Consider the following 26,542-nt stretch of genomic DNA (forward strand, 5'->3'; position numbering starts at 1 on the left):
GTGAAGGTTAGCCCACATTTTTAGAAAAAAAAAAAAAGCAAAAAAAAAAAACATTTTTGCGAAATAATATTCGTCATGATCAGAAAAAAATTTAATAAGGAATTTGGACGATTTTAGTATTTAATGAGCCGCAAATATATTTCTGAAAAATAAATTGAAAAGAAAATAGTGGGGTGAAAACATTGCCGAAACGCAATTCCAAACTCAAGAATATCAACATAAAGTCTTACATTAAATTTTGTAAAACTCACGGCATTGTGAAGGTGAAAGCAAATAGATTTTATAACAATTTTTTTACAAATTTGCTAAACCGCCTAAAAACATTATTCTCAACATGTTTTTTGAGAGTAATGCAAATTTTTTATTTTTTCAAAATATTTTTGGTCATGGTTAAGAAAAACTTTGTAAGGCTGTTGAAAGGGGTTTTAATATTTATTGAGCCACAAATATATTTTCAATAGAATATTTAAGCCGAAGACTGAAATTCAAAAGTGCCAAAACACTGACAAAAAGAAATTTAAAACTCAAGAATATCAACGGAAGGTCTTACATGAATTTTTTAAACCTCACAATGCGTGAAGGTGAAAGCAAATAGGATTTTTTATTACAACTTTTGTACAAATTTGTAAAACCGTCTAAAAACCGTGATGGTTAGCCACCATTTTTTAGAAAAATGCAAATTTTTTATTTTTACAAAATATTTTGTCATGATTAAGAAAAAAATTATAAGGCAGTTGAAAGAGGTTTTACCATTTATTGAGCCACAAATATATTTAATACAATAATAAACTGAAAACTAAAAATATAAATGAAATAGTAATGGGGCCCAAAATGTTGCCGAAACGGTACTCATCCTCAAGATTATTAACAAAATATTTTAGATGAAATTTTAGGAGTTCACGGTACGTTGAAAGGTTAAAGCAGAGACTTTATAAAAACAATATTTTGGGCGCTAACAAAATTTAAGAAACTTATGGTACGGTGAATATGGGATCTAAAACTAACAAATTCTTTTCAAATAAAAAGAGGGACAACTTGTAGCAAGTCACAGTTATCCATCCATTCCTAATCTGGAGAGGCTATGGAAAATTTCACCTTACTCGTGACCACAATCAAGTAGATTCAACAACTTAGGACATTTAACAAATTAACAATGACAGAGTTCTAATGTTTTAAGTTATTATTGCCTATAGAAAAACAAACTATTCATATGATATATATGGCCCTACCATTCTTTCTTAGAACTCATAATGCATGTGATGTTTGTTCACTGGTTCACATCATTGCTGTTTCTGGTTTTTTTTATTTTTATTTATTATTATTATTATTATTATTATTATTATTTTATGCACTTCTCCTTGGTTGTTAAAAATACAATTTCCTTTTCTGCTTTACTTTATTTCTTCCATTCCATGTGAAGTTGTTGTAAAGAAAGAAGCCATTTTTTCTTTCATTCCATGTGAACTGATTGAAGATGAATGATGATGTGTGTCTAGATCTATGTTATATTCGTGGAGAAAATTTTAGTTGATTAGGAAGAGAGAGATATACAACTCGACATATGTAAGTTGTTCTATATTTCTTAAATAGTTTTTCGATATCATGTTTTTGACTTCCTCATCCATAATACCCTCTGTTTTGCATTATATTTATACGAAAATTCATGTAAAAATATAAGATATTTTAGGCATCAAGTCATTTCATTCATTCTCTGGCATTAAATGGATATGACCCACACAATGAAGAATTTCGTTTGGACCACGGCCAAGTTAATACAATCCTTAGTTGTTCTGAATGGTCCTTCCTCCTCCTAGACTCGAAGAGCAATGAAACTCACAAGCCACAAACAAACTTGCAAGGATCAAAGCACTTGGTTTTGATAACCACCACGGGATGGCTCAATGGTTGGGGACGAATTCTAGACAAATGTTCCACACAACACGTCTTAGGTTAGATTTCTGACACGTGAATCGTACGATAGTGGTTAGGGGAGGCTAAAATGTCTAGTCTTTTCAGCTCCTGGAATGATTGACTGTTGTGGCAAAGCCGCCAACTAGTCCCTTTAAAAAAATAAAAAAACATTTGGTTTTAATTTTTTGGTAAGTCTCCTCATCAAGAACTTTATGCAATTGGAATGTCATAACAATAAATTATCGATAATATCTCAAACGAATCACATGTGATTATATATGATAAGTTTGTAATACCGTCATCTCGATATCCTAGTTGCCTCAGGAATCTTCATCACTCGACTATGCAAATGACCTTAAGCATTATTGCAGAGGCCCTACAAAACCATGCCCAGTACACCATTACAATCACACAACTCCAGTGGAGTAGAACATGCCAAGCTTAGCTAGCTACAACCCATCATAACCCTTTTCTCTTCTCACCATAAATTGCCAACAAATTTACTAGGTCCACTCTTTCTAATTATCTTTATTTCTTTCTTTTCTTTCAGATTTTTTGCTTTCAAAATGCAATGCTTTAAACTACAGGAAAGAAAATCTAATTCAAGTGCAAGAATCAAACACAGTATCCTAATCAACAGACCTAACTCACATATGTTTTTTCTTTAGTATAGAAAAGTTTCATACGAATTCCTGGATTAAATCCAATGACGAGACATTCATCTGAAATACCACAACAAAATAGAAGAATGAAATTTATTAGTACAAATGAATCACTGATACAATGATAGAGAAAATACAAGGACATCAAATGCCAACCCCCATGATCCCCTTTATTGGCCTAAAATTGAACCATCCTCACATTCTCACCAAAAATAATTATACATCATATAATACAAATCCACCAACAAAAAGATCAACCACACCCATACAATTCTATCAACAATAAATAATTAAATTAAAACCTGAAATTTAAAAATCATGCTTAAAAGAAGAAGCCAAAAGCCAAAGCTGCTAGAGAAGCAAAGAAAGTGGGGGCAAATGTGAAGGCATCAGATGTTGGGCTTGGAGCTGGAGCATCAGCTGCAGCTACTTGTTGAATGCCTGAGAAGGCCACCATCATAACCACCAACAAAGCAACAAAAAGATTCATCTTCATTGCCTCCATTTCTTGATTTCTAAGTAAATAATTTGGACTTTAGAACAATGAAAGGGAGAAAGAAAGAAACTTGATTGCTTATATTGCAATAGAGGAAGTGTAAGGACAATGGTGAGGGTTGTGGGCTATATATACACCCTCAGAGAGAGGAGAGAGAAAGAGAGAGACTAGAGACAGAGAGATATTCAATTTTTCAATTTTCAAAGGCTGCTGAACTGCCAAAATTCCCTAACCCAGATCCGGAGAGGATCTAGGGAAATCTGAGCCTAAAGATCAAATGATCCGGATTGTTGAAATTTGATCAAACGGTTACAAACAAAAAGCTTCTCTAAAAGTTATAATAATTGTAGTTCGTTAGATCAAATTTCAACGGTCCAAATCATTCAATCATTAATCTCAGATTTCCCAGAGCCTCTTCTGGGTTCAAAATTCCCCAAGGTGAACGTTAGTGGGGTTGATGAAGTTGACACTTGACAGGGTGGCTTTGGAATTGTTGCCAGACAACTGTCACTTTGCCTCAGGGTCCCTCTACCTTTGCTGTCTTCTAAAAGAAATCTTAGCTATTGTTTTGCATTTTTTATAAGTTTTTTTCACTTCCATTTTACTAATTAAATTCGTTAAAGCATGTTTAGTTGTTTACTTATAATAAAGTCATGAATCGAGCAAGTTAAAAGTTGGAGAGAAAAGAGAGAGAGCCAACTTGAATGGGATCAGCTCGCTTTCTTCTAATCAATCTAATTCTTAAATTTTTCAGGTAATGAACTTACTAATTGTTTCATGGAGATCACATACTTTTTTATTATATAAATATCAGCAACAAATGAATGAGAAGTTAGGAATTGGATTCAATATAACATAGTATAAATTCTAACTTGACAAGCAAACAAATGAATGAGTCATGGTGGTTGAGTTTACCAATCATTAGGTGAATGTTTTGCTTTTCTTATGGGGTTTATTATGGGATTTGGTAGGAAATGAGAGGTGATGATGAGCTGGTTGTATGATAATGTTATGTTTGTTTAACAATACCAGTACTACAGTGGATTATTATATGCACTTGTGCTGCTTTTATTTACATAATATACTAGTATGGGTTTGTAGATGTATTGCAAGTAATGTTAATTGTATTTTCACAATCTCCTTTTCTTCTTCTGCACTTTTTCTTTTATTTTTATCCTTAATTCTTTTTCAATTTATTCAATCTAAAAGCTAGAAAGAAAGAAAAAAAAAACCCTTCAAAATATGCATAGAAAGAAATTAAAAGGAGTGCGAAAATCAACTCCCTAAATTTTAGCTTAAAATCCAGATGAAAGGGAAACTGGAACTGCTTGTGGTCTCTGCAATGGACAATGGTAGTGGGAAAGCTGGCTTAGAAACTTGGAAATAAGAAATGAGATGGGTCACCGAACTTATCTGCTGGGTTGGCGTGTTGTCCATATCAGATTCATTCTGTAACTACACAGTTTTGAATGTGGGATGGTACCAATTAAAGTCTAACTGAACCAAATGTGAATCAAATCAAACATGGAAATTTGATCTAATTATTTAAGACTGAATATAGGAGGAAAATCTTCATTCCTAATTTTAACAAATCATTACATGTTATATTATAAAAACAATGTATTAATGTAAAATATGTAAATTAATTAAAGTCTGAGTCGGCAAATTTTGATCATATAATCACGAAAAATTCTCTTGTATATGTGAATGGGTCAAAAGAAACAGAAATTGAGCTATGGTCATCATATTATCACGAGCACGAGCCTATTGCATCAGTGCTATCTAAGCTCCAACTCTTTTGCATATGGCAAATGATATACAGCTACGCTTAATATTTTCTTTGAAACTGAAAGGAGATTTTTAGAATTAAACAAACTGGGCCAATCTATAATAAACAAATGAGAATAAAACGATTTTTGTTACTCTCTCTTATGCATCTACCTAGCCTTTCATTATCTATATCATGTCTAAGTAAAAAAAAAAAAAAAAAAAAAACTCAGTCTTTACTATGTTGAAAGATAATATGAGTTTAAATTTCATAAATGATTATACACAAAGAAAAATATAACAAAAGAAATTTTTCTTGAATTCGCAAATAATGAATGTAATGGCGGCTAGAGAATCATATGACCCATTAATATACTAATATGTGACTTGCCAAGAATGAAGAGTTGAAAAGACATGCAAAGTTGTAAAATAAAAACGTACATAAAATAGGATAGTATTTTTTACAGTGATATTCTAAACCACTTTTAACTTAAGAGAGGGTGGTCCAAACATGAGACTAGGAGGTACAAACCATCCAACCATTTCCAGTTGCCTATCCTTTTGAGTTTCTTGCATATATGCCTGGTTTTCTTCTGTGGGTGACTAGTACTGTTTGACGACATCGGGATCAATTTGCACTTTCCTCTCTACCAAATTGCTTTAGCTTGCAAGGTAACTATTTGTTAACCTAATATAGACTTCCATTTATACTCCAACGCCTCGCAAATCAATGCTATGCAGGTTTTCGATTCCAATCGATAATTCGACACTGCGCATCAGCAAGTTAAACAAGACACTTTTTTTGGTGATGCAAGTTAAACAAGACTACATGGAACAAAAAAAAAAGTAAATACGATGTACTTTGGGGTACATCCTAATTTAAGTGTGAATTACCTGATATGAAATCATCTGCGTACTCATTGATTTTTCCATGGGCCATTGCACCCACCTGATCGAGCATAAATAAGTAGTAGTCATGGTCATTTCAAAATTTTAAGATAAATAGAGCAGCAAGTAGTGCAGTCCTAAAATCATAAGCAATTCAGATTCTCAAACATACCACAAAAACAAGACCCTGATCATCAAAACCGGCAGAATTAACCTACTTATCTATGTCAACCAACTTCTCTGCACTATAAGAGAGACCTACAAATATCCCAATTATAATCAGTAACCTCAGAACTTAGGCTACATAGAGAGAGAGAGAGAGAGAGAGAGAGAGAGAGAGAGAGAGAGGTCAAATACTCGCCTACTACACGAGAGTTGACAGGTAAATGTCGAGTTACAGGTTCCTCGATGACATGCATAAGTACTTCATTTGTATCTTCGGTCCGTATACATTTCTCCTTTAGTAACTCCACTTCAGAAATTGAAGATTCAAAAGACAAATCAATCAATAAGTTCTTCATGATCGATCAAGAAGTATTTTGGAGAGACGGTAATGTAGGATGATCGAATATATCAGAAATGGAACATAAAACAAGTTAACTTACACATGACTCCACAAAAGCGTTTACAGGTTCTTGGTATACGAACGTGCGATTTAATTTCAAATAACACTCCTTCATCAGTTTTCACATACACAGCTCGTACCATACCAGCTTTATTCAGTTTGCTATCCAATATCTCACGGAGAGCCTGCAGAATAATATGTTACATTCATGGAGAGCCATAGACTATAATATAAGAATAGAGAATTGTTATTAGTGCACTCTAAAATGGTCTTTCTCCCTCCTTTAAATTTTGGATAGTGCTATTCACACATTCATTTTTACCTCCAACACAATCTTGTTAATTTTTTGTCATTGATATTTTTCAATTCGTTCAACCCAATGGCCGAAAATTAAGAAAGAGTGTAAGAAGTAAAGTGTGGATAGCACTACCTAAATTCCCTAAGAGGAATGCAGTTGCCGATAAAGTGTGGATTTCACTAATGAGGAATGCAGTTGCCGATAACAATTCCCTAAGAATATAAGCATGAATTAATACAGACAAAATCTTAGCAACACTACATGATCATCCATTGCTAAAATTAATATTTAAAAAAAATGCTAAAACTAATATTTCCCACATGAGAAAGAAAAAACAAAGCGTTAAAATTTTGGTTGCATTCGGTAGCAAGCTGTACGTTAATCTCAATCCAATACCCAAATTTATTGTTTAAGTTATAACCTAGACTTGGGATTAAACTTGCCACTCAAAAACTTTGAAAAAAATTAATGTTAATATATATATATATTGTTCGAGCTAGGTTGAAACTAGGAGCTTTGATTTCTAAAAATATAATTAATTTCTTATATATAAACACCAACAAATCACAAACCTGGTAAACTATTGCAGGCCTAAAATCATCCAGATTCTTGTTCTGCTTGAGAAGAAAATCATGGTCGTCATCCGAATCCAGAATCTTCCACCTCTAAAACATAAGAAACATTAAGTTGTATGCATATCAAATGAAGATTTCTTTTTTCATTTTTTTCTTTTCTTTTTTGTAAGTGTATGTACCTTATGGACGAAACCCTTTGTGAGAGAAGCGTTTCGCAGAATGAATATTATTGGGCGGGACTTCATCGTATTCGGCTGATGATCGTGAACTTGTTTTTTGTTGTTGTTCAATAAGTTCAACTCCATTGTACTTATTGTAGAATTGTCTTCCCTCTTCCGCTTTGCCATGCCCTACTTACGCTTTTGTACTTTGTAGACAAGTGTGGCAGTATTTGGAGAACTTTGCAGTATAGTGATGGGGGCTTCTTAGATAAATGAAAACCCTAAATCTGAAAGAAATTACCAACAAATTACCTCCTTGCCGTCTCCCTTCTCCCTTCCCCCTCAAACTCCTTTTCTTATTGTTTTCCTAAAAGAGAAAAACATTGGGGACTACTAATAAGCCCGGTTGACGAGGCCAGAGCGTTGCAGCCGGCATGCTTGGTGGGAAGGGTTTGGTGGCTGCGGCACTAGGGTACTGTTGGGTGGTGGTTGTTTTTTTTATTTTTTGAGTACATCGATATTTTTACACTAGAAGAGAGGGAGTTCGGCTAAACCATAGAATAACAGCCTGATTTGGTATCGAATTCGCCATCTACGATATTCGAACCTAAGACCTCTTACTTCTAAACCGTAGTAATGAGTGGCACTATTGGGTTGTTATTAGAAATAGGGCTTTGTATTCTAATAAAGAATACGAGGCAAATAAGTCCGGTAGTACAGTAGGATCTCCAATCCTAAAAGAAAAAGAAGGAAAGGGATCCTCTCTGGATCTCTTACACCAAATCCTATTAATCAACAAATCTGGACCCTTGAAATTTGATCCAACGGCTAAAAATAGGGGATCCCTTTAAAAGTTATAATAACTTTAACCATTGAATCAAATTTCAAGAGCCCGAATTTGTTCATTGGTAGGACTCGATAGAATGAATCTGGAGAGGATCTATACCTATATAGATAGGAGTAGTAGGAAAGAAAGCATGCCTATATAGATTGGAGTAGGAGTAGGATCCACATTGGATTTGGGACGTTGGATGATGATAAATGATATGCTGATGAGATAGGCCATGTGTGCCCCTAAGCCACCAACTCACTAGCATATGCCCTATAATATGAGAGCAGTTTGCATGAAACTCAACATAACGTGATGTTTCGATTTAATAATACATTGTAATGTGAAGAAAAATTTATACATAGCAATACATTATTGGACAAAAAACATCATGTGACGATAACATATTCTATGTAAGTCATTCTCCTCAATTCCATATAAGTCATTCTCCTTTAAGATGAGAAATTCTTTTGTGAGGGTCATGGATGTGGTGTAACCGTGTTAGATGGGAGGACACAAAATAGAGCCCGTTGAACCTGACAAAATCATGGGATAGGGGTTGAGCCCGTTACAGCGAAGTACTTCTCTTTCCGTGGGGTGACAAAGGGTTGAAAGGTCAGACAGTTGGAGGGAAACCCATCTGACCCTCCATTTGACATCCGACGGTGAAAATCGTTTTGGACATGTTCAAGTGTAACAAAGAGAATAGAGATTAGTGATTGGAGGAGCGCAACAAAAATAAATCAAAATAGGGTGAAAGAGCAAAAGAGAAACAGAGGCTCTGATAGAGGAAGAGGAGGAAGAAAGAGAGACTCACAGCAGTTTTGAGTGAAGATGACAAAGAAAAGCGGCGAGGTTTGATCACTAAGCGTTTCAAAGACAAAAACGAACACACAACCCACAACCCACATATCAATAACATCTTCACTCCTACCTGTTAATTTTATTTATTTATTTTTCCAATTATTCTGGAGAAAAAGTGAGGCCAAAGTTGTTCATCTTTTTTCAGTTTCTGCTGCTGCTCGGCTGCCATCACACTATGTAATTAAGTCTTCTTCTTTAAATATCTCTTCTTCTGATTGCATAATCTTCATGGCTGTTTGGTCTGTTCGGTTTCCAATTGGGTTCCTTTGTTTTTTTTTGCCTTTTATTTCTTCTGACACTTTCTCAGCAATCAAAAAGAGCAACGGATGACTATAATGTTGTTTTTATTCGATTGATTTGTTTATGGGGTCATCTTAACTCCACTGAAATGCAGGGCTGTCTGAGGAAAAGTGCATTTTTTACGGTTATCTCCATAGATCTTGAGGTTAGTTTTCAGTTCTCTACATGCTGGGGAAATTATCTTCCACTTTCTCGTGGTTTCTATTGTTTTCTGCGTGGAATTCCGGATGGGTAATCTCTAAATTTATGGTTGCAGAGATGGAAAAGGAAGGGAAAACCTCTAAAGCCACAGAGTCGGACTTTTTGCTGCAATGGGGGAACGGAAAGAGGCTTAGATATTCAAAGTTGAATAAGGACGCAACCTTGAGCAACAACAAAAAATCGTCGGACTGTTTGAGGAAGAAGAAAATCACTTCTCGGGCCGCCGATAAAGAGTCTCCGGCTCCTCATCCACTGCCCAATCGCATGGACAAGTAAGAAACATTGATGGTTTTATTTGAACACGGTGCAAAAATTTCGACTTTTTAAAATTGAAGTATGCTAGATATTGTGTTATTAAAGTGGTTTGAAGCAGCTGTTGTTGAACTAAGAGCTTACATGTTTATCTTCTGTTTTGTATTCTCTGAAATTTTTGAAAGATCCCTTCTCAAAAATAAAGAAATGGGAAAATGGAAGTGATTTTTGCTCATCCCTTTTCTCCCCATGCACACTCTTTCTGACATTTAGATTGAATAAACGAAAATCAAGAGACATTAACAGCAGAAAATGATTGTGCGAAACTTCAATGAGAAAATTCTGGTTTAATACCTTCATTGGTTAGTAGTAAAAAAATTGAACAATCCTAGAATCATGAAAGTGTTTTGATGACATTGTTCGTTACTTTTAAGTTTGCAAAATTGTCAATGAAAAAGTCTACGTCCAGTGGAATAGAGGTAACATTTTACCAAGTGGATTGCAGGAGTTCAGCTTCGCCAAGGAATAGTAGGAAGCTATTTGTTACTTCACCGGAGAAGGAAGATCGGTACTACACAACGAGGGGTTCATTAGGGTTGGACGAGAATGGGAAGGTGTTAGGATTAGATTATCCTGGTTCTGCAAGGGATGACAAAGGAAGCCATGCTTGGCCAAGGTTATTTCTATCATTGTCTAGTAAAGAAAAGGAAGAGGATTTCATGGCTATGAAAGGGTGTAAGCTACCTCAAAGGCCCAAGAAAAGAGCAAAATTGCTCCAGAAAAGCCTACTTGTAAGTTGCTCAGGGGGGAGAGAGAGAGAGAGTGTGTGTGTTTATTTGTTTGTTTGTTTTTATTTTTATTTTTTATTTTTTTTTGTGAGTGGTTTGTTTTATTCTCACTTCCTTGTGCAGTTGATTATGCCCGGTGTATGGTTATCGGATTTGTGCCAGGAGCGGTATGAAGTGAGGGAGAAGAAGACTTCAAAGAAGGTATTCTCGTCTCTCTTGCGTTAATTCTCAGTTACGTCTAAACTAAATTGTTCCATCCTAAATGCTTGGCTTGCTGGGATGAGAAGAAAACAAATTTGGATTTGGAATCTCAGATTGCTTTTAAATGTTTGGGTCCTCAAAATCGTGTAACAAATCGAAATGTCATGGGATATTTTCTCTCCTGTTTATTTTCCTAAGAATAGTTCTGTTAGGTATAACCACGCAAATCTGTAACTGTTTGGGATTCCATTACGATGCAGAGACCCAGAGGATTGAAGGCCATGGGAGGTATCGATGGCGAATCAGAATGAGAGAAACATGTGAACAAAAGGCAAGAAGATGCAACTTTTTTGAGTAGTTTGGACTCCGTATGCAACTAGGGACAGAGATCAAAGCCGGGTAAAAGAAAAATTGAAAGAAACGGCATGATCTCTCTTCCTTTGGTTTGTCAATGTGTTGCTAACAACTTGATTCGAGCAACAGTCCAATTCTGTTCAAACTTGATTGCAGAAAGACGCACATTTCTTTACCCAACTTAGCAAAAGCCCAGTTCTTACGATGGTAACTTCAGTCTTTACCTTCTTTTGGTCATTATGTGAACATAAAAGATGCATGCAACAGTAGAACGAAACATGATAATGCATGTTACTCTGAATTAATGAAACAGAGAGAATCACATTGAAATAATTAAATATTTTGTACACTTGGGCTCCATTGGTTGACACTAGACACCTCAAAACTGCAGCTAAAACAAGATAGAATTCTAGCTACATTTGCCAACTTGTATCTCCCTCCAACTAAACATATCCTATTACTTTCCTATTCTTCCCTCTCATTTACAACATCATTGCCTATATTCATTCGATGCAAAACAATTAGTTGTATGTACAGATACAATTACAAAACCCCCGAAAGCCCTCTTCCACGCTGGCGGTAGCAAATGATACACATTGGCGGCCAGCGAGGAGTGTGATTAGTTTTCTTTCACAAGCACCATTTCGCATCACATGCATGTGTCTGAAATACGCCTGCCTCTTACTCAATCTTGCGACTGAAAGACCCATCTGATTCTCGGTGCATTGAACTTGGAGAGCTGAGTGCCACTAATCAAATGAATTCCACACCTGGCCATCTTTGAATTTTCAGCAATCAGAGAATCAGTCGCATCATAAGTTGCCTGCCCTGCTCAGAAGTACGTCCGTATTAATAAGTCCTTGAAGAAGCTCGAAAGCCATACGGAAGAGGACTGACTACTGCATTGAATTAGACACAAACAGAAAATTACCTTGATGTCATGTCTTCTAATTTGTGGTCACTGCAACTTTCCAGCAGGTAGACGCGGTCCATGTCCAGCCCAAGCAATTCAACATTTTTTTAAACACGTTCTCAGACCAAAGGAGGAAAAGACAACTCAAGAGGCACCACAGCATACTACAAGGCTTCCAAGGTAATTGATGCTTTTGTGAAAACAGAAAGAACAAATGGAGCTTCTTCCCCTGGATGTATAGTTGTAGGCACTATTGTGTAACCTTTTGGATCTGGATCCAAAACAATTTCACAAGATATTTCTCGAGAATTGACGTAATCTGTCCCATCAACTGATTCATGTAGGTATATATTGTAAGCAGCGCGACGACCTCGAGTTTTGAGTATCCTCATCCCAATGTAGAACATCATTGAATCATGACTGGATTGATAATTTCTGAAACCAGCAACTGTTCTTGAGAAGCTCACACCCTAAGCATTAAACAAGTGATAAAAGTTTATAAATCCAGTTATAAAAAAAAATAGCTAATTGTTCAAGGAGGTCCAATTCTAAAGATACCTGTGTCAACGTGATGAATACATGAATTGGAAGCGAAGCATCTGGCCCAGTGGCCCTCAATCGGAACTGTGGATTTTGATGCCATGTCTCATAATCTTGGCAGCCACCAGCACTATAACCTCGCCATTGGCCATGAACAGAATAGCGCATCTCAGGGGGGTAGATACGACAAACATATATTGATCGAAAATGAATTTGGAAGTCTTGCCAGGACATCCAGAATATGCCGTCTTTTGACTGTAAAGAGAGACGAAAGAAAAATATTATGAAACATGTTTTGAGATCATAACCGCTCCACGAAAAGTAATGACAAGGTAGATTCACATATGTGATGTGGGAAAATGAAACAGTAAACAACCTGCTGAACATGCTTCAACTTATGCTTCATCCTATCAGTCCAAAGAGGTGATGAGTCCGACCAAGGGCCATTCCACTCAACTTCATTAGCCCATGGATTCCGAATCTGAATAAGCTTGTGGCCATCCACCTCTCTCACCTGAATTAAAAAATAATTGATCAATGAGGCCACCTTACGCAAGTTTCATTTGCTGAAATACAATAAGACATGACTAAGACACAGTAGTATTCCAACTCACCTGCAATAACGAGTAGGCATGACCTTGCACAATGCCACTGGAGGAAACATGTACATCTGAACCTGATGGACTGCCAGCACCAAGAAGAAAGCCTTCTTGTTTGAAACGCAGCAATTGAGACCATAGTCGACCACTTGCAAGATCAATTTGGGCTTGAGCACTCCTCATGTCAATCTCCTCACCAGCACCTCCAGTAAGGTCGACAAGAGCATCTTGGACAAGCCCACCTTCTAATGCTTCATAGGAGCCATGCAATTTAGCATACGCCTTCTCCACTAAAGAAACCCATAGCTCATTACCTTTCCTACTAGTAGCAAACGCTGGTTTCCCCGGTGACTCACATGGAATCCAATCATCAACAACAACAGGAACCCACTCACCCTAAAGAAAGGTCAGGAACAAGCTTTAGCATGCTACTATTAAAGAGTGGGAATTCAATTTCGTTCTATTAGAATAGTCTCCAAGAACTCTAGCATTTTAATGATCATCTAGCTGCATAAAGTTGCAAATTTCCCATTACAGAAAATAAAATTCCTATAAAACAAGGCCAAGCTACCATTGTCTTCAGAAATTACGTGTAAGAAATAAAATCTCATCCACAGACAGTGAGTGCTTTATGTTTAAACTGGACAGGGAGATGGGGAGACGGAGGTCTTTTGTAGCAAGAAATTCAACTTCTTTAGCATGTGCTTCATTGAAACACAGGATATCCTCCTGATGTTTATCCTCCCTTCCTTATCATACCTTCTCTTTTTAATTCATATACACATGGGAATGGGTGCAAGTTTATACTAGAACTTCATATTTAGAACTAAATGGTTCAGAAATGTTATGTTAAAATTACAAATCACCTGAATACAGAAGCGAACAGTGTAGATTCCTTCCTCATTATACTCTGGGGTAATGATCACTTCCGATATTCGTGAAACCTCCGTCAGAACAGCAACGGCACTCAAAAACCAGCAATCACCAAGTCGGCCCTATTTAGAAATGGAAAATCACTTATGGATAATGCTGAGGAAAATAATCAAAAATACAATTACCATGTTGGCCAAGAGCCAAACCTGACAAACATCAGAAGGATTGACAGTCCCAGAAAATAAGCATGGACGAGCATCCAGCCGACTCTCTTTTACAATATCAGCAGGCCTCACCCATTCAGAAACAACCTAAATTCAAAAGGCCAGAAAAATTATCTAAGACCACAGATTCCATTAACAACAAAAACTAAAAGGTAATTAGAACAATAAAAAGTACCTGCAACTTTGATGGGGGATTTTCCGGATCTACAAATAATGACTGATCATTTGGAGGAAACTCCTGATCGGTAAAATGTATTTCTCCCCTTGCAGAGAGGGCTTCCTTGACTGCCAATTCAACTGAAAGCATTCGCTGGTTGATTTCGTCTTGTGTTTCCATCCTAGGTTTCCGAAACCTCCTGGCAATTGAATCCACATCAACCAGCACTGCATCACGTTCTGACCTTCGTTTCCTCCCACTAGAATATTGCCCGTCCCAATCAACGTCATCCCTATCATACAGATCTACATCTGCAGGATCACTATCCCATTCATCAACCTAGCAAAGAAAAAGGGATGAGAAAATCAATTGATAGGTTAAACCACCCACCATAATTAGAAACTAAATTACTTTCCTAGAAATTCTAGCATGGATCAATATGAAACAATATATATCTTAACGACAAAGCACATACTCTAGAGGGTGAATCTGCCCACTGCCAATTATCTTCAGGAAAATCTATCATATCGGAATCAGCTGAACCAATAGCTGAATGAAGAGCAGCAACATCATCTTCAGTTAAGCACCTTCCCCATAGGAACACATCCATAATATGCATCTTAGACTCAGCCCCTTCACTGTCTGACCTCCCAAACGCATCCACATCTGTCGGTGGTCTAACACCAACCCAAACTTCGGTTCCTTCTTCCCAAATAGTATTACCCACTTGCAATGGTAAACCTGTCTGGTAGCCATCAAAACCACCATCCAGATAGCAAGTTGCCTCACCTAAATCAGCATCAATTGTCATTGTTACCAAATGCCACCTGAAAAGCACGTACATCCAGTGAGATTCAACAGCTATCAATAACATACATTCATGGTTGATTTCCTCTTTTTTTTTTTCATACATAAAACTGGGAAATTATTGACGACCCAGACAAGATGAACAAGAGATCCATCAGAAAAACAGAAATCAAAACAGACCCGATACTAAAATATTAGAATAATAATAAAGAAAAAGAAAAAGCCAACTCAAACACAAGAATATGTGAATAATAAAAGAAACTAAATAGCCCTAAATAAACGTATGGTAATAGAGAACCATCAGGACAAATCCATGAATCAGAAAAAGTGCCAATAATTTTGTTTTAAAGGATAAGGCCCCAACCTTCCATCTGCTATACTAGTTGCACTAATACTCCACTCCTTTGCAACAGTAGTTTGTCTATCACCTTTCGTTATCAATCTAAGCCCAACTTGTCCAGCTTCAATACCTTGCTCAGAACCTGCCACCAATATTTCCCAGCAATCTTTCTTTTGAAACTCAGTGCCAAATAAGCAAACAGGCCCAGATACAGGTTGAATCATCACTGTAACGGAGAAGCTAATCTTTTGACTTTGACAAATGGCGGGATCAATGTGGCCACAGTGTCTGCCACTTGTGGTTGGCTCATCATCAAGAACGCATACAGCCCCAGAAATTCCGGTCTGCCAATGACATAAAGAAGCACAATTTCCATGAACACAGAACCTCCATAGGCATACGAGGACAAGGCAATCAAACTAAACAGATGTGACGGGACAAATAATAAGAGAAACATATTGGTATATGATAAAACCAAAGATAACAGCACAAGATATTTGAATACTTATTGAATCTACTGAATCATTGAGAGGAACTGATTACATGGTTTGATCACTTCATAAAAGGAAATGACCCGTTTCATGTATGCAGTATACCAAACACTAACTCTTTACTCATTAAGAAGTGAGACTCACTCATGGAATCCAACTCAAAGTATAGCACTATATTCTGCAAGGGTACATGTGGAAATGTTCTCAAATGCAGACAACAAGACCAGTTACCATAACATTGAAAACTTTCTCATATCCTTAAGCTAGAATGGAGATGATTCATCAACTCCCCATGCAAAAAGGATGCTATGAAGACTAGAATCTTTTAATAAATGTCAGGAAATATCTAATAAGATTGAAAGCCTAAGAATAAATGAGAAATGAGAAGCTATCCTCCTTTTGTATACATTTTATGAGAAACGAACTCATGATGCTATCAGTTATAGTGGTATTTGCTTAAAACGGTTTGAGATAATAAGCATAATATACAACACCTGGACTGCTCGACGAGCCAACTGAGCTGTGCGTATGCGACGCGCAATGCTTGAAACTCTCTCTCGAGCAAAAGAATCATCAAGAACAGAATCACCTCCTACTGCACGCACTGCAGCTGCCATAGCTGCTGCTTCCCTGTTGCCAGCATTAGGAATGTAGGAAATCAGAGAAGCTTCTATCTCCTTCCACTTGCGTTCTTCCTTCTCCAGAAGAGCCTTTCTTCTCACTTTGCCTTTGCCCTCCTCTTCGCGCCTTTGCACTAAGAGCTCCTCTTCCATCTCTTTTTCTCTTATATAACTACAAAATCAAAACTCAAAAACAATTAGAAACAGAGGATAATGTCAGCAATCACATAGAGGAAGACCCAGATGTGGAAGTGGAACGTTACCTCTCTTGAATAATCTCAAACTGCCTGCGGTCCTCTGGCATCCACTTTTTTATTTTCTTGGCACTTAGGTCAGCAAACCCTATGCTATCGAGAAAGAGTCTCAAACGTACCTCATCCTAGCATAGCATAGAAACAATGTTATTTTTGTTTACAATAAAACAATTGTATCATCCATGGCAAGCAGAAACAGTTGAAACTTACCTGTACTCGCTCAGCCTTAGCAGTCAAACCAAGCAAAAGAAGCAGATACCCACCAAATTTATCCCACATATACACCCATTCAGTATCAATCGCCTCTTCCAAAGCCAATATTCGTGCATGAGCACACATCTCTCTTCTATGATTAACATCATTAGTTGGTTCATGGCGGAAAGTTCTTCCATATCTCTTTCTGCAGAAGAATGAGCCTGCAACTAACTCCTCATTTCTTAAACGATCTCTCAATTTCACTACATCTGCTCTGGGAAGCACAAAATTTCCTGCCCTATCACGCGTAATGGTGGGATCTCCAACCAAGAGAGCCGCTGAACTGGCAGACCTCTGTGGAGCAGAATAAGTTCCAGACAAAGCATTTCTGGTCTGCACAATTATTAGAACAACTCCCCGTGTTATACAAAAAGCACATTCACCTCTAACAAGAATGAAAATTCAGCTGAGAGATACAAATATAAGAGTCAACATGTTAAAAGTTCGTGCAATTTAAAGGCATGGTTGAATAATATATAGTATTAATTCACCACAGCTTAGCAGACCCTAATACACACACACACACACACACAAAGAGATACATAACAGTATTATTCATACCTTGGTAGCAGATCTAGCAATAGCTTGAACAACAGTTTCCTTACTAAGAAAGTGTACTGCATCTTCCATCATCTAGACATACAAATGAACATCTAGTCAGACAAGAGCACGTGAGAGAGAAATTCAATGGCATAGAGAAACAAGTCAACTGGTAAAGATGTCAATACATCTTCCATAAAAATAAAGCATAGAATTATATCGAAACTATGTAGAATGAACAATGCCAAACGAAAAACTGAAAGCAAAATAAACAAACCTTGAGGGTCAAGCAGGGACGAGAGAAAGCAAACCCAAAGGCTACAACAAGAGTGAGTGCTGACACAGAGGCACCGGCAAATGGTGGATAAATTTTCAGACTCGCAACAACACCCCAGCCTTCAGTTGCCAATGCAATCCCATAAAGCAATAGAAATGTCGCACTATTAAGGAATAGAAATTAGAATTATCAGTGATCAAGTGAAACTACCCCATGTTAATACTACAAACCAGAAGACACAAACTATCACATGATATCTAACACACCTGACATTCTTTCCACAATCTGCATGAGCATCATAAACATAGACAGGGAGAACTCTCGGAGAATAAACAACAATAGGAGGTGAAAGAAGAACCTGCACCAAACGTCAACTAACAAAAAATTAAAACATGCAGAACTAGTAGGGACAACAAGAACTCAAATATTAGAGTGAGAATTTAAAATTTGATTCAAAATACTGAATTCAACTCACAGTCAATGCTCTCCCAGCGAGAAGAAATAAGAACAGAAAATAACCAACAGAAGCACCCACAAATGCTTTATCTTTACAGAGAGTAAAACAAGGTTAGTACTTAGTAGCATATAAAAGATAAATAATATATAACTGGAAACTGATGATGAGGCAAATAATAAAAGCAGCAAGAAAATGCCTTCACCTTCAAACCATCCAACAAGAAATGCCGCCAATGCCAACAAAAAAGCAAGGAAACAAACAAAGAATGTCTGGGTCCTTGTTAAATAGAAATTGTTTGACGCCCAATGATGGATAGCACCAATAGCTAGTACAATCATGAGAAGAACTAAAAGAAATGCTACCCCAATCTGTTGTAAAGCCAAAAGAAGACTGTCAGAGAGGTCAACTGCCTGTAAAATCTTGGAAGAATCAAGGATACCAAAGTTATTCCAGACTTACTGTCCATGGTCTAACTACAACTATAACAGCTGATATTGCTCCAAGCAGAAGAAGAAGCCCAATGGTGACAAAGATATAAACACCCCGAGAGAGTTTCCAATCATCATCCTTCCTGGAAAAACAAAATCCATAAAATTTTAGAAAGTTGGCAAGCACCCATTATAATTGTGAAAGAAAAGCAAGCCATGGATTTCAGCCTCAACTCAGTCACTAAAAAGCAATTATTCACTCACCATTTATGTAAGCCAGAGCAAAGAGACAGCAATGCAGGACTGCAAATTAAAGGAAGTAAAGCAGCAAGGAAATCACCCTCTGTTGGAACTTGGTCATCTCTAGATTTCACAACCTCCATATAGGATGCACCACAAAATGCCACAAGGACAACTGGAAAAACAGGGTAATATGACAGAATTCAGAAGCAAAAACAGGGTATCAATGATGTTCCACTAGGAAAACAGAAGAGTCTTAAAGAAACAAAAATCTAGATAAATCACCTGTGAATATCCCAACACACACTGCAGAAGACAGGGAGAACCGGTATGTTGAAAACCATGAAACAATTGGCAGTAGACCAGTGACCACCAAAGCAATGGCAGAAGCCATAGCCCAGCCAATGTACACAGATGACGCATAAGGAGAGGTAAAGCTTTTCTGTTCACCAGTCCAGCCTTTGTATTTTAAGTCATCTAAGGGCTTTGCAGACACTATCGCACCAAGAGCTAACACAGATCCAGCAAATAATATTGTACTTAAGACAAGAATAACACCCTGGAAAAGTACAAGATGTAATTAGAATTACAAAATTAGGTCAACAATAAATTCTGGTGAAGGGTGAAAAAGTAGAAGAAAATATTGTATAATAGAAAATAAGAGAAACACCTCTAGGGAAACTCTTGAAATCGGTATTCGTAAAAGCACATAATAATCAAATCACACAAAAAATAAGGCAGGAATTACAAGCTAAAAAAATAAACTCACTGGCTACTCCAAGAAATAAATACATAAATTAAAAGAAGCATATCAACATTGCCAGTATGTATGAATCCATCCACATGCATAACCATCCAATGACAGTGGTGAGATATAAGCAGCAATCAATATCCATATTTGTGCTGATCATATTGTACAGTTCAGTTGTGCTAGAAGCCTAGAACCCATTAAGAGCTTATTAAAAAACATACTAGGTTTACAGTGCTCAGATGCTCTCATTAAACATGGTATGAATTGATTTAGTACAAACCTCTTTTGTTCCTCGAATTTGATGGTTCCCTACAGGACCTGCACATTGTAATTGAGGAACCCGAAACTGGTAGCCATTACGTATCCATATAGGAATTGCAACAGAGAGGCATGCCACCATGAGTGGGACAGTCAAGGACAATCCAAGAAGAACCGATGATTTGCTGCAAATGGGAAAGAGAGAATAAGTTTGATGGATGTAGACCGCTTTCAAGACTTATGAGCCACAAGTTTTACAGGCAAGTAAAAGACCACTCTTTTAAGACTAAATGGTGCAACGCAGTATGAAATAGGATCAGAAACTCAATTGATCTGAACTTATTGACAAAACAAGTTTTGTAAATTATCTTATACCACCAAAAGAACATTGCCAACTGATCAATTCAATCATTCAATTGACACTTAAAAACTGAAAATGAGAAAGACTCATTCTCTTAGACATACTTTTTTTAAGAGATTCAAACTCTATGTATGATACACTAGAAAGCTCCACAGAACATTATCAGAACTATGGAATAATTGCCAAAAGAAGAATTTAATTTGGTGATATGTTAAAAAGAGCATACCTTAAGAAGGAAAGCAGCAATCCAACAGAAGTACTGAGCAGCCAAGCAACAAAGCCATACTGAAGAAACATGAGAACGAGCACCAACATAAGCAGCAATAAATTTCAAATACATAGATGTACACAGAAAAAACAAAGATAGTGGAAAAGCTCAGACCCCCAATCAAACAGATCCAAATGTGCATACTCCCAAGAGACTTCCTACTAATCATATAGGCCAACCCATTTTTACATACTACACACAATAGGTCCACAAGCATCCAGACTAGTACAACTACATTAAACACGTTTGTTTCTCAAAAGTAAACTCCACCATGCAAATCTATCAAGACTAATTGAAGCAATGGAGCATCAACCTTTTTGTTCAATCCAAAAAAAACAACAAATCTAAAAAATCAGTGCAAGAAAGGAATAAGAGGTCAAATAATACCTTGCGGGGTTTTGAGGTCATGGCCATTTCCTCTGCTTGAAGAGATCGAAGGAAAGCCATGATTGAACAGACAACAGGAGATAACAGCAGCACTGCAAAGCCAAATTCAAACTACAAAAAACAAAACACAAAATTTAGGCATGATCAGGTACAGATTATATCTAAAGTTTTCATCTCTCGTCATCAATCAGGATTGAGAAGTACAACAATAAAGTTACCAACTAATAGATGATAATGTAAAGTTAGAAGATCCCTTGCTCACCTGTTGATGTGTGGCATTTATTATTTTAATTGTCCTTGGACGAAAAATTGCCACAGCAATAGTTTCTAGGATGAAAACAAAACTAAAGAGAACCCATGCCCGTTCTGGGGTGCCTACCACGTGGTGCAGAACAAGTCTAGATAACTGAAGCCATTTCTCAAGCCCATGAAGCCTCAGTTCTTCAGACAGAGAGATTTGATTAGGTAAACCATTATCAACACTATTTGAGTCAACTATGGTGATATCTGTATTGCCACGGTGATCTCTATCAGCATCCAAGCTACTTCTTTGAAGTAATGCCAGAATAGTTGGATCCAAGCTCTTCTCCTTTAACATCATAGCAAAGTTAGGATCCAATCCTTTATCCTGCAATAGATTAACCAATTCAAGATCACCTTGTCTTGCCCTCTTCTTTAACATAGATGTAATCCTCGGGTCACTCAACCTTTCTTGCAATGCAAAAGCTAAATTCAAATCCAAAGTTTGTTGGTTTGCAGAATTTGACGTACTAGATTCACAGCCTTGGCTTTCCAGACCACTACTAGAACAAATCATCAGTGTGCTATTGTGATCAAAATTTTTGTCAGTATAGGATGTTCCCACTTCAGGCTCCTGGATTACTGAACGACAAGAACTGCTACGCAATGCTAAACTTGGCCTTCCACTATCTATGCTCTTATCACTATTAATCCCCTCACGAGAACTTGCAGTTCGTAAGAGAGTGTTAGTCCAGTTATTGGCATCAAGTGTGCACTGTGCTGTGCTCCTATTACTTGCTTCAACCAAATGACCAAGGCAACCTGCTTCAACACTACTACTGTGCTTCATGCTTGAACCACAACCTTCAGATGAGCTTGATGAACTGTTTTGCTCTTTTTTGCGAAATCCCTCTCTGAGGCGTGTCACGGTACTCCGTAAGGCATCTCTCCTTGCAGCCAACGGGTTCGTTGCAGATAAATGGCGAGAAACAGAAGCACCCAATAAAACAGACGCTACAACTGCATAACTAATGCAATGCCCAAAATACCTGAAAAAATGGCAGTATTTGTGACAACCAAGAGAAACAAAAGGCAGTGACATTACAATTAATAGTAAAAAAATGCACGAACCAGTAGTGGACCCCAAAGCAAATGAGAAAGATCCGAGATGTTCCAGCAACAAATAACGCTGCAACACGACTTTGAAGGAGTTCGAAACCATACAAGCACGCACCCATGTTCCAATCTACAGCATGTGGGTTATGCAAATTAATCCATCAATTTTAATATAAAGGATCCAAAATACACAAAAACAAAATACAATGGTTAGATTACCAAGAATGATGACAGCAGCTGATGTAATGGCTCCAAGCCAACGTGACTCCTTTGCAGTCAAACCATAGAGGATTGAGTACACAAGAAGGACTGCAAGTGAGCCAAGGTAAAGAAGCCCAAGATGTGAAGCCCTACATACACGTAATGAAATCAGAAAAAGAGGACAACACTCAAACAAAATTCTGGGTTATGTTTAAACCTGATGTAAACTATTAGACATAAATATATTACAAATTTCAACACCAATGGGAACTTTGTATCAAACACCCTATCTTCCAAAAGGACGGAGAAAACCAGAACAAATTCTTCAATGTTTAATAAGACAAGTAAAACTAATGTAAGGATTATCAAGAGCATTTATTGCCTCGGACGCAGAATGTTCAACATCTCTCTTTCCTCCGGAGTATTTTCAGAATATCAATAAAAGGCTGTGAAAGTGGTAACAATATTCACTGTAGAAATGAATGGGGAAAAGAGAACTTCAACAATTCAGAGATGGACTAGAAGATCCAGTAATAACTGATGAAATAAAACTTGAACATACCTGCTAGATTGTCGAGGATATAATTCATTAGGGTCTGGTGGTTCTGGTAAACATGCCACAGGACCTACTTCTATACAATCAGAATAAGCAAACTTATATGCCTTCCTCACATATTCATCGACATCTAAGCCATTCCCTGCACAAATTGATAGAGAACGTTTTTAAAGGAGGAAAACCAATTGTAGAGAATAATTGACGGCAGAATTACAAATTATTGTTTCATTGAGATAAAATCATCAAACTGAGAAGCATGCATGCTAAACAGGATACAAAATTGTAAGGTGTACCATTAAACACCATTCTGCAAATAAAGAGCATGTTGATTGCCAAGGCAACTGCTGAGACGCCAAAAAAGAAACCAGACGGCGAATACTGCTGAGATGCTTTTGAACCAGCTGTAACATACACAGCACAAAGTTCGTACACACATAGAAGGGCAACAGCCAGAAGAAGAAGAATAGCAACAGCCCCTGTTATAGAAAAAGTATAAAACCAAGTTTAATGCTTACCCAAAAACCAATAAACAAAACTTTTATAAGAATCTGAATACAATAAAGCGCAAGCTCGTGTTATAAATATTCAAAAACATAATTGTGTATGGATCTACATCATCAATATTATCTTCCACATGAGTACACTGGACCCATTGAGCACCAATTATCAATTCCCATCACAACTTGTATTGATTTAGGAATGGCCATTTTGCTAGCCATTGTTGAGAATGAATCTCACATTGATGGGAGGAGGGACCTTGCATGTGCTTATAAGTAAGTTGGGCTACTCCCTATATTGCCAATTGGTTTTATGATGAAACCTCAACGCTCGTGTTAGGCTTGAAAATTTGCCACACGTGAGGGGGCGTGTTGAGAATGAATCCCACATTGATGGAAGGAGAGACCTTGCATGTGCTTATAAGTAAGTTGGGCTACTCCCCATATTGCGAATTGGTTTTATGGTGGAACCTCAACTTTCTTCGACCATTCCCTATATTTTGTACTTTAACGGATTGGAAGGGAGTTGAGACAGCACTTGCCCAAGCTCTAATATCATGTTAGCAACTCAGCTGACGATGTTCATTCATGTATAATCAATACTAAACCCATATATCCCATTACCAACTTGACACATTTTTGTTCGTGTGTCGTCTTTGCTGATCTCCTATATCCCATCACCAACTCATCAATCATATCATATCAGGCGGAAGGCTTCATTTACATTCAAATAAGAAACCATATTTTCTTTAAGGCTAACTTAGATGGTTCATTCTCATCATCTTCAAAACCTTCAGGTTTTACTATCTATTCGTACAGTTTTAAGTCATACAAGGAAAAAAGAAAATTGATTAAAGGTCCAGGAATACATACTCGAGCTCTGCCATTGTGTTCGCCACCAAAGCATGATTGAATAGAAAGACAGTAGAAGAGCAGTGCCAGCCATTATTACAGCCAGACCAACTATATGTCGATCCAATATTACAACCAACCAGCTTCCCCATATGATCAGTACTAGAACTGGAGAAATGACGAGTATCCATGCGGAAAGAGACAGAAAGCCACATACTATATCCAGCTGAGGTCCATGGAAGATACCCGGCCATTTCCTGGCAAAGATCCAACTGGAAAAAAACATAGAGAAGTGATAGTATTAAGTTTGGAGTTAAATAGATGCTGCCTTTCTCAAGTTCTTACACAAATATAAATCCCAGAATTGCATACTGAATGCAGCCCTTAGCCTCTGTTTTATAGAAGAGTTAAACCCAGCAATAAATCCCCAAATGACCTTACTTTAACAGTGCAATCTTGAAACTTCAAACTAACTACAGCTTAATTCCCTAATATTAACAAATGCATTAATGCAGCCATAAATTAAATTTAATCAATGCATTTAGTTTCTCTCTAGGCAAAGATGGCAACTAAAAGTTTCAAAAGAACTATAAAATCTGATTACCTATAGATCCTCCAGGGCCTCCAATTCACAAGCCACAGTATAGAAAATGAAGCAGAACCCAAAACCGAGAAAAGGGTCCCCGAAATCACGCATGCCAGCAGCAGGTGACGCTCATCTCCTTCCATGGCTTCCCTGTCTCACCTACGCAACGCATGCATCCGAGCACATCTCCCAAATTCCAAATAAGAACCACAAAGCAACAAAATTCAGTCAAAAAATAAAATTTCCCCAATGCCCCCCGCACCCACTAGCCCGCAATGGCATGGAATGGAAGTAGCATGGTGGGGAATTCAGAGCAAATGGGTCATTTTGGAAGTGGTATTTGGGGTCCAAAACTAGGGTTTGGAGCAGAAATTGGAACTGGGCAGGTGGAGAAGAACAAGAGTGAAAGCCCCAGGTTTTTGAGTCAAAAATAGCAGGAAGAAAGGAAGAAGAACAAGATGATGATATGGGAAATTAGGGTTTGTTTTAGGTTAAAAGAGTTGGGTTTACCTCTGTTTTGTGTTGGGTTTCTCTCTCAAGATTGTGTTCACAGAGGAGGAGGAGGAGGGAGAAAGAGTAAAAGATTAAAAACCCTACTCACTCACTCACAGATATCTTCGTGTGAACTGTGAAGTGAAAAAACGAAAGGAAGCTACTTTAGAGAGAGAAAAACAGACAAAAGATAAAAATAAAAAAATTATTTTGAAAAATGAAAAATAAAAAAGTCGGAAGAGTGGCTATAAAATAACAGCTATCTCTGTGTGCCTTGCGGGGGGAGTTACACTCACACAAAGATGGTGCGCGTGCAAGTCACTCTCCAATTGCATGATTGGAAAGTTCTTGTCTATTGGGAGGGGGAATGGGGCCTACGGGCTACTTGGGTGTGAGAGTGAGAGGCCTATTTGCATATGAATTTCTCAGGATTATAATTATTTAGACAAGAAAATAATAATCAGAAAAGTAATTTAACAGAAAGGGGACACATTTGATATGATTTAAATAATCCGAAGAGTCAAGATAGTGTACTTGGCATGGGAGTGATTTCTTGAGTTAGTAGTAGGTGTTGAATTTGGTTAATTAATTAAATAATTAGGTAAAGAATTGGGAAGGTGGATTCTTTTTTGTTTATTTTAATTTTGCTACTTATAAAATTGAATTGCAGCCAGAGAGCGGTCTTCTCCACAGCAAACCTGTCGTAGCAGTTGGCACAATCATAGGGTGGAGGGTTCTCTATTCTCTTAATCTCTTTATTATTTCATGTCTTTATATTTGAACGGTTACGATTAAGTCACGTCAACATCTTATATTGATTTTTTTATAAAGATAATAAGATAAAAAACAA

At 37.2% G+C, this 26,542-nt stretch overlaps 4 protein-coding genes and 1 long non-coding RNA gene across 8 annotated transcripts; 1 reads left to right on the forward strand and 4 right to left on the reverse strand.

Moving 5' to 3' along the window:
• Nucleotides 1-1,681: 1,681 nt before the first annotated feature.
• Nucleotides 1,682-2,290, reverse strand: LOC148698311 (uncharacterized). The gene is made up of 2 exons (XR_015961159.1): nucleotides 2,208-2,290; nucleotides 1,682-2,060 (listed from the first exon to the last, which is right to left on the reverse strand). It is a non-coding gene; the product is annotated as an uncharacterized LOC148698311 (long non-coding RNA).
• A 362-nt stretch (nucleotides 2,291-2,652) lies between these two features.
• Nucleotides 2,653-3,180, reverse strand: LOC137716299 (arabinogalactan protein 13). Its single transcript, XM_068455737.2, has one exon. The coding sequence runs from the start codon at nucleotides 3,076-3,078 to the stop codon at nucleotides 2,896-2,898; it is 183 nt and encodes a 60-aa protein (XP_068311838.1). The 5' UTR covers nucleotides 3,079-3,180; the 3' UTR covers nucleotides 2,653-2,895.
• Nucleotides 3,181-5,184: 2,004 nt separating this feature from the next.
• Nucleotides 5,185-7,758, reverse strand: LOC137715549 (uncharacterized). Of its 2 annotated transcripts, XR_015960374.1 has the most exons (6): nucleotides 7,342-7,758; nucleotides 7,160-7,252; nucleotides 6,330-6,474; nucleotides 5,897-6,196; nucleotides 5,731-5,785; nucleotides 5,185-5,605 (listed from the first exon to the last, which is right to left on the reverse strand). XR_015960374.1 is itself a non-coding variant. In XM_088690297.1 (4 exons), the coding sequence occupies exons 1-4, from the start codon at nucleotides 7,507-7,509 to the stop codon at nucleotides 5,970-5,972; spliced, it is 633 nt and encodes a 210-aa protein (XP_088546423.1). In that variant the 5' UTR covers nucleotides 7,510-7,758; the 3' UTR covers nucleotides 5,797-5,969. The 2 variants fall into 2 exon arrangements, 1 of the variants encoding a protein (XP_088546423.1); XM_088690297.1 differs by lacking the exons at nucleotides 5,185-5,605; nucleotides 5,731-5,785 and having other exon boundaries at nucleotides 5,797-6,196.
• Nucleotides 7,759-8,869: 1,111 nt separating this feature from the next.
• On the forward strand, nucleotides 8,870-11,323 carry LOC137716616 (uncharacterized). 2 transcript variants are annotated; one of them, XM_088691876.1, is made up of 7 exons: nucleotides 8,880-9,007; nucleotides 9,162-9,193; nucleotides 9,411-9,461; nucleotides 9,573-9,789; nucleotides 10,275-10,560; nucleotides 10,681-10,758; nucleotides 11,019-11,323. In XM_088691876.1, the coding sequence occupies exons 4-7, from the start codon at nucleotides 9,575-9,577 to the stop codon at nucleotides 11,067-11,069; spliced, it is 630 nt and encodes a 209-aa protein (XP_088548002.1). In that variant the 5' UTR covers nucleotides 8,880-9,007; nucleotides 9,162-9,193; nucleotides 9,411-9,461; nucleotides 9,573-9,574; the 3' UTR covers nucleotides 11,070-11,323. The 2 variants fall into 2 exon arrangements, with proteins under 2 accessions (XP_068312160.2, XP_088548002.1); XM_068456059.2 differs by having other exon boundaries at nucleotides 8,870-9,193.
• A 90-nt stretch (nucleotides 11,324-11,413) lies between these two features.
• Nucleotides 11,414-25,911, reverse strand: LOC137716614 (calpain-type cysteine protease DEK1). 2 transcript variants are annotated; one of them, XR_011065695.2, is made up of 31 exons: nucleotides 25,219-25,911; nucleotides 24,636-24,886; nucleotides 23,559-23,741; nucleotides 23,272-23,407; nucleotides 22,728-22,858; nucleotides 22,524-22,638; nucleotides 21,415-22,441; nucleotides 21,153-21,263; nucleotides 20,724-20,782; nucleotides 20,159-20,321; nucleotides 19,413-19,686; nucleotides 19,152-19,302; nucleotides 18,919-19,030; nucleotides 18,662-18,827; nucleotides 18,478-18,548; nucleotides 18,269-18,360; nucleotides 18,003-18,165; nucleotides 17,747-17,818; nucleotides 17,141-17,518; nucleotides 16,940-17,055; nucleotides 16,551-16,848; nucleotides 15,590-15,909; nucleotides 14,894-15,245; nucleotides 14,437-14,757; nucleotides 14,244-14,348; nucleotides 14,031-14,159; nucleotides 13,180-13,560; nucleotides 12,942-13,079; nucleotides 12,584-12,820; nucleotides 12,044-12,495; nucleotides 11,414-11,940 (listed from the first exon to the last, which is right to left on the reverse strand). XR_011065695.2 is itself a non-coding variant. In XM_068456058.2 (30 exons), exons 1-30 carry the CDS (start codon nucleotides 25,341-25,343, stop codon nucleotides 12,190-12,192), a joined length of 6,483 nt encoding a protein of 2,160 aa, XP_068312159.1. In that variant the 5' UTR covers nucleotides 25,344-25,911; the 3' UTR covers nucleotides 11,414-12,189. The 2 variants fall into 2 exon arrangements, 1 of the variants encoding a protein (XP_068312159.1); XM_068456058.2 differs by having other exon boundaries at nucleotides 11,414-12,495.
• Between the last annotated feature and the right edge of the window lie 631 nt (nucleotides 25,912-26,542).

The sequence above is a fragment of the Pyrus communis genome, chromosome 3 (assembly GCF_041283825.1).
Source record: "Pyrus communis isolate YQ-2024b chromosome 3, ASM4128382v1, whole genome shotgun sequence".
Taxonomy (NCBI): domain Eukaryota; kingdom Viridiplantae; phylum Streptophyta; class Magnoliopsida; order Rosales; family Rosaceae; genus Pyrus; species Pyrus communis.

Bases quoted from the DNA above. Each gene is read 5' to 3' on its own strand.
- LOC137716299 (XM_068455737.2), bottom strand. From the start codon at position 3,078: ATGGAGGCAATGAAGATGAATCTTTTTGTTGCTTTGTTGGTGGTTATG.
- LOC137715549 (XM_088690297.1), bottom strand. From the start codon at position 7,509: ATGGCAAAGCGGAAGAGGGAAGACAATTCTACAATAAGTACAATGGAG. The intron at 7,253-7,341 runs GTACATACACTT...CTTATGTTTTAG, and splicing joins CAAAGGGTTTCGTCCATAAG to AGGTGGAAGATTCTGGATTC. The intron at 6,197-6,329 runs GTAAGTTAACTT...CAATTTCTGAAG, and splicing joins ACGCTTTTGTGGAGTCATGT to TGGAGTTACTAAAGGAGAAA.
- LOC137716616 (XM_068456059.2), top strand. From the start codon at position 9,575: ATGGAAAAGGAAGGGAAAACCTCTAAAGCCACAGAGTCGGACTTTTTG. The intron at 10,561-10,680 runs GTAAGTTGCTCA...TTCCTTGTGCAG, and splicing joins TGCTCCAGAAAAGCCTACTT to TTGATTATGCCCGGTGTATG. The intron at 10,759-11,018 runs GTATTCTCGTCT...ATTACGATGCAG, and splicing joins AGAAGAAGACTTCAAAGAAG to AGACCCAGAGGATTGAAGGC.
- LOC137716614 (XM_068456058.2), bottom strand. From the start codon at position 25,343: ATGGAAGGAGATGAGCGTCACCTGCTGCTGGCATGCGTGATTTCGGGG. The intron at 18,166-18,268 runs GTGTGTTAGATA...ATTCCTTAATAG, and splicing joins GATTGTGGAAAGAATGTCAG to TGCGACATTTCTATTGCTTT. The intron at 17,056-17,140 runs GTAAGTTTCAAC...ATGCTATGCTAG, and splicing joins CTAAGGCTGAGCGAGTACAG to GATGAGGTACGTTTGAGACT.